This window comes from Cyanistes caeruleus, chromosome 2, assembly GCF_971803275.1.
Source record: "Cyanistes caeruleus chromosome 2, bCyaCae1.hap1.1, whole genome shotgun sequence".
In the NCBI taxonomy this organism is placed as follows: domain Eukaryota; kingdom Metazoa; phylum Chordata; class Aves; order Passeriformes; family Paridae; genus Cyanistes; species Cyanistes caeruleus.
Genome location: NC_141702.1, coordinates 120,059,161 through 120,071,536, shown reverse-complemented (window position 1 = coordinate 120,071,536; position 12,376 = coordinate 120,059,161). Strand labels below are relative to the sequence as shown.

The 12,376-nt window shown below is 40.1% G+C and overlaps 1 protein-coding gene across 8 annotated transcripts in view; it reads right to left on the bottom strand.

Moving 5' to 3' along the window:
- Window positions 1-12,376, bottom strand: part of PSME4 (proteasome activator subunit 4) — a 54,248-nt gene that overhangs the window by 26,041 nt on the left and 15,831 nt on the right. For all 8 annotated transcript variants that reach the window (XM_086875145.1, XM_086875147.1, XM_086875148.1 and 5 more), the window contains 8 exons: window positions 10,320-10,460; window positions 9,723-9,839; window positions 5,335-5,379; window positions 4,558-4,707; window positions 3,807-3,870; window positions 1,495-1,569; window positions 1,254-1,376; window positions 755-847 (listed from right to left, as the gene is read on the bottom strand). In XM_086875145.1, coding sequence (XP_086731271.1) covers window positions 755-847; window positions 1,254-1,376; window positions 1,495-1,569; window positions 3,807-3,870; window positions 4,558-4,707; window positions 5,335-5,379; window positions 9,723-9,839; window positions 10,320-10,360 — 708 coding nt within the window. In that variant the 5' untranslated portion in view covers window positions 10,361-10,460. The remainder of the gene's footprint in view (window positions 1-754; window positions 848-1,253; window positions 1,377-1,494; window positions 1,570-3,806; window positions 3,871-4,557; window positions 4,708-5,334; window positions 5,380-9,722; window positions 9,840-10,319; window positions 10,461-12,376) is intronic.

Here is a 12,376-nt window from a genome sequence, read left to right as displayed (position 1 = left end):
CAAAATATCAGTAATTGTGCTGCCAGCACTGTCCCTTAAGATTTAAAAAGTCATGAAAATCACATCAAAATTATACAGCCAAGAATCAAGATTATTTACGTAATTAGGACACCTTTGGGAGCATTCCCTGCACGCTCACACGTAAGCAAATACCCTGTTCAAGAAAAGCCATCTCCCTGGGCACTACTGTGACCAGCCTTGCTGTTTTAATCTATTTTCCACCAGCTAGCACAGGGAGATTCTTACATTCTCTAATAGAAGATTTCTCTAGTTACACCATCAAAAATTATGTTTCAAACCAGACAATGCATTAAAAATCCTTTTTGCTTTGTTTAATAGAATCACAGAATGGTTTGGGTTGGAAGGGACCTCAAAGCTCATCCAGTTCCAACCCCCTGCCATGGGCAGGGACACATTCCACTAGACTAAGTTGCTCCAAGGCCCATCCTAGATGTTCCTAACTTGGAGGCAGTAAGAAAAAAGCAACACCACGCAGGTAATACTGATGGTGTGTGTCAGCCTCATTTCAAATGCCAATTTCTTCCTCCTGGCTATTTCCAAATTAGATGTCTTGTTTTGGATCTCTGCACTGACACGAGGATAGGAGTATGGTTTGAATGACAGTGCAGTCGTGGATCTTGATAATCCAAGGCTGCAAGCACCACACATCAACAGACAATCTGGAGCACACAGGGCTGACAGGTTGAAATCCCAGCCAAAGTTCTTGTCCTGACACCCAAACCACCCGACTCACCAGCCAGCGCCCGTTATTTGAGGGATGGTAAAAGGAGGCAATGCCATTGAACAAGCCAGACAAGTGCTTCTGCACCAGCTTACTTGGTCCACCCTGAAATAAATAAACCACAGAATTTTATCACACAGATCAAGATCAAATGAACAGGTAACAGCAGCATGAGGCACAGGTGTGTTCTCCCCACAGCGAGACATCAAAGCAGCAAATCACATCCCGCCCTCAGCTCAGCACGAAGAGCAAATTCTCTCCATCCCATCTGCGGTTCACACTAAAACAGGTGTTTGTTCCCTTCCCAAATGCCACAGGCAGCAGCTGTGACACAAACCTTCCCAGCCCCTCTCCACACTGACAGTGGAACGATGGACTTGACAGTGTAATTTGGGCAAAGAGTCCCAAAGCCACACTTCTGCAGTGAGCTCAGCAGAACAAATATTCAACTCAAATATGTATTTAAAGCTTTGCATTCATTTTTGTTTCATTTTATGAAGTAGTTACTCACCATCATGGCTGTGATCCACATGACTGCATGTCCTACATCGTAAGCATTTGTTAAGAATCTTGGAACAACAACTTGGTTGCTTCCCACTGGCAGATTTAAACTCCTCAAAATCCTAGTAAAAATCTGACAGGAAGAAAATCAAACATTGGCATAAATTAATTTTCTAATCCAAAGGTGTTTTAAAAAAACCAAACCCACCAAGCAAGGTAAGTAAGGCATATCACGAAATGAGCACTGTTACCTTTGGTACATATGGATCCCAGTCTATGTACCCAATGTTGTCAGTGGCCAAGCGAGCAAAAAGATTGACTAGATGCTGAAAATAACCAAAAAAAAAAAAGGGGAATATTCATTAGAATATATTGAGAATAAAATCTGCAGAGCCCTACAGCTACTTCACATACACAAGATTTAAGCTATCCATGGCACTAAAAAAGCACTTGGGAAGGGAGATTTTGCTCCATCAGAACCACACCAAGATGTATTTCACTGGCTTAAAATAGCATTTATACAGAGACATGGAAGAAAATTCCACCAACTCATCCATCTAGCTTTTCCCAATATTTAGCTGTTTAGGACAATTAGTTCCTGCAGGGTCCATCCTACTCAGTGTGTGCTGCTGGCTGTCACATCTGTGTGCTTTGGTTTAAACCCTTCAGTGGCTTGTAAAGGTCACAGGCATCAGCTGTCAGCTGATGGGAGGGCAGTCTGTGACTGCCCATGAAGAATTAGACACTCTATCACCAGAAGACAGCCCCAGGAGTCCAAAAGGGAACTGGAAGATGTCCTGAGGAAAGACAGTTAACAGGACTGAACCAAAACAAAAGGAAATGAAGTCTCACTCTTGTACCCTGATGAAAAGTACATCACCCACCAACTCTGCTTTTAGGAGCTTATCCAAATCAGGAAAGACCTGTCAGGCTCTTGATGCTTCTATCAGTATTTTGAAGCAATGACAAAGCCAAAAGGAAGGGCCTTAAATAATCCTGCCTAATTCCGAGACAGACAGCCCAGAGGAACAGGTCACCTCTCAGGCTGAAGGACATGACAGCTTTGGAAAACCCCCAAGTTCAATTCAGGACATCAGACACAGCCTAAAGAAAAGGGTTACATTTTCTTTAATGATCTGCCTTTTTCATTTGGTATGAGGAAATACCCACTGAAAAAAATCCTTACTATGCACACAAGGAATGGATTCCACAGCTCCCCTTCAAACAGCAAATCTAATTCCTGCCAAAGCAAGCTGAGGAAAAGCTTGCAGCATACAGAGGCTTAAACTGGATTGCAGAGTCAGAACCCATGTGTCTAATTATCTGCATCCCAGTCTGATGGAATGAACCTGACTATAGGAAACAGACACAACAGGAAAGCAAACAAGAAATGAAAGCTTGGGGAAAAAAAAAGCAAGCAAACTGTCAGAATACAGTGGAAGAGGGAAAAAAATATCAGAGATAACTTGTGAAAGACTGCTGATGATTATTTGTTACACAGTTTGACAGAAACAAACTAAATCGTGATGTTCAAATGCATGCTGTCACAATTCTGTCAGAAGGAATAGACAGAACTACGATTTTTTCAGGGGGGGAAACCATCAGAGAACACAGAATCTCAAAACCAGCTTTGGCATCACCAGTGTTTGAATCTGGACAACTGCCAAGTGCTGGGCCCAAGGCTGCCTCCCTGGATTTGTGATGGAAGCAGAAGACCCATGGAATGTGCGACCACGGCGGTTTGGAAATCAGCTTTCTCCTCAGACACAGAGAACTTCTCCTTGTGTATCCAGGCAGGAGATTAGTAAAAGGAGCCAGATGGCCAATGAGCTTATGTTCATACTGAGCAGGGAAAAAAACTGGGGATAGGCCAAGTTTCACTGCAGCAAAGCCAAGGCACAGCTCAGCTGACACCAAGAGCACCTGAGCTGCTGCTGGGGCTGCCCCCAGAGGGAAGTTTTTATTTCCCAGCTTTGGATCTCCCCACATGAGCCTGTGCACAGCAGGGGCACACAGGTACATGGCAGACTATGTGCCTTGAAAGATACAGCCCAAGGGATTTTTTGGCCAAGGGGAGTACAGGTTCTTTATTGTATCTCAAAGTCAACAGCAGCTCATTGCAGTGAATGCAAAACATCACCACTCAAAATTAGGGGCCACCTAAGATGTATTAAAAGTCAGGACAGAAGCGTGATTTCTAGAAATCACAGCTGCACTTTGCATAATTCTAAGTATTAGCAGGCAGTCTGGAAAATGCCAGCATTCCCAAGGCTGGAATGAAAAGCTGCCTGAGCTGGCCATCAGGCACTGTTCACCAAGCACAACTGCAGCCTCATTTACTTAGACAGTAATTGCTTGCTAACAATAATGAAATTATTGTCTCTGCTTTCTTGTACTAGTTAAAGCAGAAGGGAAAAAAATCCATTATATCACATTTGGCTTCAATTCCTTGCAAGCACACTGTAATTGAAATATTCAAATTGTAATTTGTATTGTATTGTAATATTCAAAGGAATATTGAAATGAGGATTTCTTCCAGTGTAGGTGAAAAACAAATACTTACTCCTTCCCACTGGGGAAGATTTTGAACCGACACCCAAAGGCCTATAAATTCATCAAACCAAAGTCTGAAAGAAAACAGAAGCAAAATAATTTTAACACTGAGAAAGCAGCTCCCTCACTGAATATTTATCTCTCACTTTGCCAGGTGATTGCACGAATTCACCTCTCCCTCAATTCATTCAGCAAGAACAGGGATCAACGTGGATAAGCTTTTATCAATTTGCCTCCCACAGCATCTTCCCAAATTTGATACTGACTTTCACTCCTTGCTTTCTGTGGCTTTTTTATTTTCTTCTCTTACTCTTTTTTGATCTCCCTTTCACACCAGTGTTTCCCAGGAGTTTCCTTATCTACCTCAGCTCTGCCATCCCAAAAAAACCAGATGAGACCAAATGACACTTGATCTCCCTCTGCCTTGCACTGTGAAATTTGTCCCTTTTGATCAGTGGTCACATGTGTCATTAGCTCCTTCTCTGAATTCACCAGAGGCCAAGGATGCAAACCCTCCCCAGCAGTCACTGACTTAAATGCACCTTTACAAACTCCATTAAATTCAATTTAGTTTGATTTGCTGTGTGCTTTACTCAGCAGGGAAGAGGGACTAGGATTCCTTTTACCAAAGAAGCAGGTTGACAGTATTTCTGTCTTAAACTGTTGCCAAAAATGTTGCTGAAAGCCACCAGTGACTTCAAATTATCCAGCGAAAGATGATTCCTTGCATTTGGAACAGAGCACTCTTCAGGGACACCTACTTGAAACCCTTGTGGTGAAGTTCAGGGGGCAGGGTGGTGGGCAGGAAGAGCTCAAAGTAGGTAATGGCCTTCTGCATGGTCACATCAAAGGGACACATCAAAGGCCTCCACTCATCCAGCATTTCTGCAGTGGCATCTTCTGGGAAATACCTGAAAACAAGGAAACTATTGAACATACACAGACTCTGCTTCAAAGTTTGGCTCTTTTTAATCATGTTGAAAAGTAGCTATCAATTTGTCATAAATGTTGGCTTTAGAGTAAAACCATGTGCCCAGGAGCCACAGGCAGGGAGCCCTCACCTCCATAAACCTTCACAAAACAGAGGGAAACCAAGGACATTGTGATGCACCATTTTAAGACCACCAATTAAAAAGATTCTTGTCTTGTTGAACCATTTCACTCTGAAGGCTGGTCCAAATCAAACAACTATTACTCACTTTTGATGCAATATAAAAAAAAATAAATCACTTCAGGCACAAGGATCATTTATAGAAACATTACAGGAACGCTGGTGATTTAATTTCTTTTAAAATACACTAAGTATGAATGCATTGCAGTATTTAAAATGCATATTGGATACATTTTTTTTATACAACAAAATTACTGCAACCAAGGCGGTTAAAAAGGAAAAATATACCCCAGAAAAGTCTCTACCCTCCACCCCAAACTTTTAAACAGCAGCCCAGCAATGACAGGTAGAGTGGGGTTTTTTTAACACTCTTCCCCTCCTTCCTAAACTGATATTAAAAAAAGAAAGTCATGAAACGAACACTTACGGTCTGCAGCTCTTCACGAGTGTTTTCAGAACACTTTCCACAGAACTGAAATGAGAAAAGGAAATGTTAGGAATAATGTATTACCAAATTTCAGAGACAGCATAAAATAAACAGCCATTTGCTGACCTTTCCCTCCAGAGCTTAAGATAATGTTGATGCAATTAGATGTCTTCTTTGAACATGCATTAGCTAATTCTCCACAGACCTGACTGGAACGATTAAAATTGCTCTGCTCAACTCCTGCCCTTATTTTTTATATACTACTCTGGTATTTCCTTCATTTAAGTGAAGAATTACTATCATTTCATGGAAGTAACATCCTGCATTTTGTCCACCAACAGCCAGTAAAGTCACTTCTGGAGGAGATGAAAATGTAGAAAAATGGGTTTGTGGAATTAGTGAATAAAGACAACTTGTTGTTTTTAGGCTCTGAACACCATATTTGTCCTTTTCAATGTGGTTTTGGGCTTTGTCCAGTGGTTCTAAGATGAAATTAATTCTCTGTAAATCAAGGGTTATTTCATTGGAGTCCCTCCCAAGTAACAGCTGATTTTAAAACTGATTTTATCCACAGCAAGAACAATTATTTGAGAAATCATTTCAACACCTATTGTCACCTATTGTCACAGGATGCCATCAAACCTTTAAAAAGACTAAATCTCACAATAAACTCAAAGAATAAAAGGGAGGGGGAGCAGAGAGTGATCAACCAACGCAAGCACAAAGGTAGTAAATTGTCACGTTCTTCAAACCTTCCATTTATTACACAACCACCTCAAGACTAACTTGCACTTTTACCCAAAAACATTCCCTGAATGAAAAAAAAAATAATAAAAAAAAAGATTTGGCAGAACAAATTCTCACATCTTTTAGATATGCTTTCTCTAGAAATAAAAATATTGCATCCTTTCATTCATCATTCCAAATGAACGTCAAACAATGCTTTTCTGCTCAGAAAAGATGATGTAAATGTATCACCTTTAGAATTTTACCAAGATCAGCTCATTTTGGGACACACAAATACTGAATGTGTACTGTTGTCTCTCCAGTCCTACATGAAGTAAACTGATCCCATACAGCCAGGAGAAATAGAAAATGGATAAATCACCAATTCCCTTCAACACTCAATACAAGCCAGCAAAAGCCCACCCAGCCCTCAAAGCACTGCTTCAGTCAAACAGGGCCCCAGAAGATGCAAAATTACGTATATTTTATGGAACAGTGACAAAGGCAACTCAGGACCTCTCCCAGAAAGAAATTTTCAAGCTAACTGACTCTAAAATGTGGAAAGGCCAACCAGTTATTAAACAAAAATAAAACCAAACTCTGCAGGAAGCTCAAGAAGATCTTGGGTTCAAGTGAATACTGTCCTTGAAGGAGTTAGAAAAAAGATAACAGTTGTTCCAAGAGCAGATAAATAAAGCATGAACCAGCACATTCCTTAAGAGCATCAAAAATTCACATGATAAATGTTTGGGTGGCAAAAACAAACAAGCTCTCCCCAGACTATCACTCCACTCAAGTCAGCTCTCACTAAGGAAAACCTGAAGGACGGGAATTTTAACAAACACTGAGGCCAGAGATCAACAAATTTTTAAAATTTACGAGCTTTTGATCAGATCTCAGCATTTATCAGTGTGAGAAAGCAAAGGACAAAGACTGGGATGTTCTCTCCTCTCTTTTAGTTACAAATTTAGGAAGCCAGAAAACAAAAAGCAAAAGCAAGATAATTTTGTATCCAAGGCAGTTCTCTATTCAAGAGAGTGTTGAAGTCCAGCCCAGCTACAGGAGATACCCTGGAATATTCCCATTAGGGGACTGTTAAGAAAGGACAGGACAATGCAGCTGGGGAGATACATTAAAGAACACCCAACACCACTTTCAACACCAATCACTGTTATCTTTTTTGGCACCACAGGATTGTTTTCTTCTTTTGGAAAGGGTATGATGACACTGATCTGCAAATTGTGTATTTTTTTTCCCTGCGTTTACAGAGAAGCATGTTTCAGTTAAAATTATTTAACATATAAATTGAGAGAGCTGACTATTACATTATGAAAAAGCAGTAAGACAAATTTCAGTTTTTCAGGAGAAGGCCTGAAGGTAAAGTCTAGTCCTGAAGTGGACACTCCACCACAGAGCTTAAATTAAGACAATGGAAAGAGCAACCAGCTACAGTTTCATAAATTATTTTAGTGATCTCCTAACTAGAGTGACATCTCTCATTGGATTAGTACACCTAAGTCCTTGTTTCTAAAAAAAACCCAAACAAAGCAAACCCCACTGCAATCCCACTGCCACTTCCGGCAGTTTTCTGCACTTATCATCCACCAAAACTCCTGATAGTGTTTCTCTGCTAAAATTCCCAGTGAACTCTTGAGACAGAAGCTCTTCACAGCCCCAAGGTTGTTGCTGGGTGGATTTTCCAGAAGCCATTACCTCATTGCTAAAGCACCTGCCACGATTTCATCGGATTTAAGAGGAAGGTACCTTCACTCCTGCACCAGCAGTGATTTTATCCATAACCACACACAACAATTCAGCTCTCATTTAAACCCCTGAAATATATTTGCTGGTTAAATTAGTTAGAACAGGGTCCTGGAGAGACACTGCACACACACTGCCTGGGTCCCCAATTAGCAAGGTTTACATCCAGTGCGACATTCTCATAACCAGTGGTGTCAGGTTAACATTGGCCTTCCAAATACAATTATTTATGCAGAGAATTCCACCTCTGTGACAGTGTTACAGGCCAACAGAACATGCAGAAGGGACATTGGCCAGAGCTCAGCAACCAAAAAAAAAAAAAAAAAAGAATCATTCTTACCACCTATGTAATACATTAAGCACAAATGTTTTAGGTGAAGACCAGCCTGGTTGATATGAACTGAATGTAAACAAAAATAAAATTCAATTAAAACAGGGGATTAATTAAACAGCTAGAAATTACTTTTCTTTTAGCTTTTAATTTACAGCTTTTAAAACCTTGAGTTTCACCACAAAGATACCCCTCAAAAAAGGATATATGAGAAGGAATCGCACTGCATGGAGTGTCTGACATGGAATAAAGTTAATAAAAACTGAATGCTTCAGTCAGATCATCACAATAAAAATCTTCCTTCCTGCTTAACCTCCTTTATCCTCCCGGAAAAGCTCTCTCCCCACTACACAGTGAGCATTTACACAACACCATCCCTCCAGAGCAAGGTGTGCAGGTACAAAAATAAAAAAAATAAACCAATGCTCTTTCACATTTTACCTACAATTACCAAAATAATTCAATTTGGCAAAGTGATTTTTTTCAGCTACACAGCCACAAGAGAAATTCAGCCTGAAATGCTCGATATATTTCCTGATCATGTTCCTCACCAGCAACAGGATCTTCCCCTCAGGAATCAGTGGGACTACTTCAGTATAATTCTGAAAATTATTTTTTTAAAAGCAAATGAAGCACTTTCACCTGCGTTTCTCGACAAAAAGTTTCAGTTCAACCGAAGATAATGCATTATCCATGTGCTATCTTTTATCATTTGTAATTTATAGAGCAGCACCTTCTCTGACTGGGATATTTATGAAAATTTTAAGTCTGAAAATCTGACAGATGGAGATGGATTGACAGAGCAGAGAAAGCAAAGAAAACATGTTTTAATTTTTAAAATCAGCAGAACATGTCTAAAATTCTTAACTGGAGAAAAGAAATTATTTCTCCCTACCATGGCATCGCTTCAAGTAAATATGTATATTTCCTATAGAAAATATTTCACTTCTCTTGGAGTGCAGACTGATTTGTACCTGGATTCCAGATCCTGGGAACGATTCCAGGACAAATATTGAAGGACAGTACCGTTTGTATCTTTTCCCGCACATTAGTGAGTTATAGGAGAGAACAGCATACATCTAACTTAGTAACTGTGCTAGTTTTGGCTGGGGTAAGTTAATTTTCTTCACATTATTACCCATCTTTAGCTCAACCCACAAGTTTTCTCACTTTTACCCTTCCAGTTCTCTCCCCAGTCCCACCAGGAAGGGCAGCCTGCGAGGCTTAGTTGCCAGCTGGGGCTAAACCACAACAGTGCTGTTAAATATTTCATACTAAATTTATTGAACTGTGGCTTATCACCCTAAAATAAGTTGAGCAAGACCTCTGCTGCAGTGTATTTAAAAATTAATCACATTCATAAAGAAAGAAACAGCATGACAAACAGGAGCCACAGGCAGAAGGAGATACGTGATTCAGTGTAGCCCTGCATTCAATTATTGAAAGGTGCCTCGTGAAAATAGAAACAGAATATTTCCCATCTACCAAATTCCAGATATTAAAAGCACATTACAAAGTGCTTTAAAGCAGGTACTAATGGACTATCAACTGTTTTAAAATGTGAACTTACTTGGGAAACCAATTTAATCCCAGATGTTCTGTTTTGGAGTACAATATCCTTTCCAACATTTCATAGAGTGGTCGCCATGGTAACTCTAAATCATCCCTGGAAAGCAGTTCCTTTTTCCTAATAGGAAACAAAACACCAAGCAGTTCAGGATTCAACACTGACACGGACACACTGTGCATGGGGATACCCCCATCCCTGCTCCCAATTTGGCACAAACTGCAGGAAGACCAGGCTGGCCACTGGCAGCCTTCAGCACAAGTGACACTGTCAAGATTTTTCCTGACTAAGTGAAATAAACATTATCGAGTCGTGAGCCAGTTTTCATCTTCTCCCTAGCTGAGATTCAGCTTTAATTCTTGGCTCTCTGAGCTGTTTGGTTTTCCTGATGGGGGAAAACTGGCATTCTTCCACTTTCAATCCCACTCCTAAAGCTTTGAAAGGCGTTTGCACAAGAGAACCCTTTAACCACCAGCTCTGCACAGGGCAGATAAGTGAAGCAACACGTAAGAACTCTGCTACATTAAAGATACAACATTGAGCAAGAGATCAACTGTTCTGAGACAGAAGTTTCCATAGTCAGCAGAAATCTGTACTCACTTTAACAGGTTGATCAACAGGCGTGCAAATCCTTGCATCATGCTGATCTCCAGCTTTGGAATTGTCACCAACTCATACAACAGTTTGATAAACAGCACGTGATCCTCCCTGCTGAATTTCCTCCCGTATAGTCGGATGTATCTGCAAACCAAACACAAGGGGGGTCAGCAATATTTCAAACCAGCCCATTTCATCCAAGACCCGAGCCAGAAACCCTCTGATTTGCTGTTTAGTGAAACAAAAAACTAAAACCTGGTTCTCAAGTCCAACAAGTAAGAACCTGAAGACACACACCACAGGAAGGTTTACAACTGCAATCAGAGGAAGAAAAAGAATGACCAAATAAAGTTTACAGTGCTCTAAGATTCTACAAATATTGTAATCTCACTGACAGGACACAACCCAGAAGCAAAAAAGAGTGTCAAGTCAAGCCCAAATCCAATAGCTTCCAGTAAGGATGAGCAATTGATTTAGAAACAGAGCTTTGCCAGTGGTGTGTCCCACTATCTTCAGCAAGCATAGATCCATCAGACTCGCTCCAGAAGAAGTGTTTGCTGGTTTTAATTTGAGATTGAAAAAAAAAGGAAATGTATTTCAAGTCCTGAAAGATATTCTGCACCAGCAAAACCTATATAAGGTGCTAGCAGAGCATTTTAGGTGTGGCACAACTGTAAATTACTGTTCACTGGGAGGCAACTTCCCTTTTTATTACTGCTCTGACTGTTCTTAAAGATTCATAAGAAAGCTGCTTTCCACTTCCCTTTTCCTGTGAAATTCAAGGTGGAATGTTTACATTTGACAGGCAGTGTTTTCACAAGTGTTCACTTCAACATGTTGTACTTACTTAAACACAGAAGGAAACAAACAAAATACAGGATAACCCATTTTTCCACCACAGGAACCTAAATAATCTGGATTGGCCAGAGACACTACCTATCTACAGAATTACACCACCATGAGTTGAACACCTACACTTTTCACATGCCTAAAAAAGACATGCAAAAAGAATCCTCAGGGAAAGAAAAATGGGTGAAACATGTATGATTAAAAAAAAAATAAAAATAAAAAATGCAGAAGCCTGGAAAATAAGTTTTAGCTACAAAGAAACACAGAGATCAAATTTATCTGCCAGCATAGCTATATATAACTGAAAATAAAATGTTTGGCTGGTTCTCCTTCGTGACATTTGCTAACAACAGCTCTGCTACACAAAATGCTGTTTAATTAAGAAAGGAGTAAAGTACACAGAAACGTGATGAACACAAAGATGTCACTGTGCCCAAGCAACAGGACTTGATGCCAAATTGCTCCCATATTTTACAGCTTCTTTATGTAGGAGGGAAGCAGAGCTGAAAGGGGTCAATTATTTGTATTAATCCAGCTGAGCATTAAGACAGTGTCAGAAAATAAATACTTCTAGAAAGGGGTGCTCAGCCTTTTCCTCAAGATTAAACAAGAAAAATCTGTCAGAGAGGAACTGCAATCTTTTCAGAATATCCCTTCAGAAGGGATGAAATATCAGCATTACTCAATAAAAGAATATAAGCAGAACTTTATGAACCCTGAAGGGTGTCCAGGGGCTAATCAAACAGATAATGCTCATCACAGGAATGGTGCCTCTTCAGGATAATTAGGTTTTTGGGCGAAAAAATAACTGTAGAACTAAATTGTTGCAAAATAAAAGATAAGACTTCTGAAAGCAGATGCTACTACACTGAGATGACACCTGAAACCTTAAATCCACTGCCTTTTCGATTCCTTTGAGGTTTTACGAGTTCTTATCCTGCAGAAAGGATAAAATTATTGTCCTTCATTGTTCAGCTACATGGAAAAAAGACCCCAAAAACCAGCAAATAAAACACACCCACACTACATAAAAAAACATGATTAATTAGTGAGAATTCTGTTTCCAACTCCAGCCTTTCTGTACAGAGTACTGGGTCTCTGGAGATTACAAAAAAAAAGGAAAACCATAAAGCCAATTCCCCAATCTCGGCGTGCTGGGTATCCAATCTCTCCCCCCACAAGTACAATAGGCCTATTTTTAGGAAGTGTAC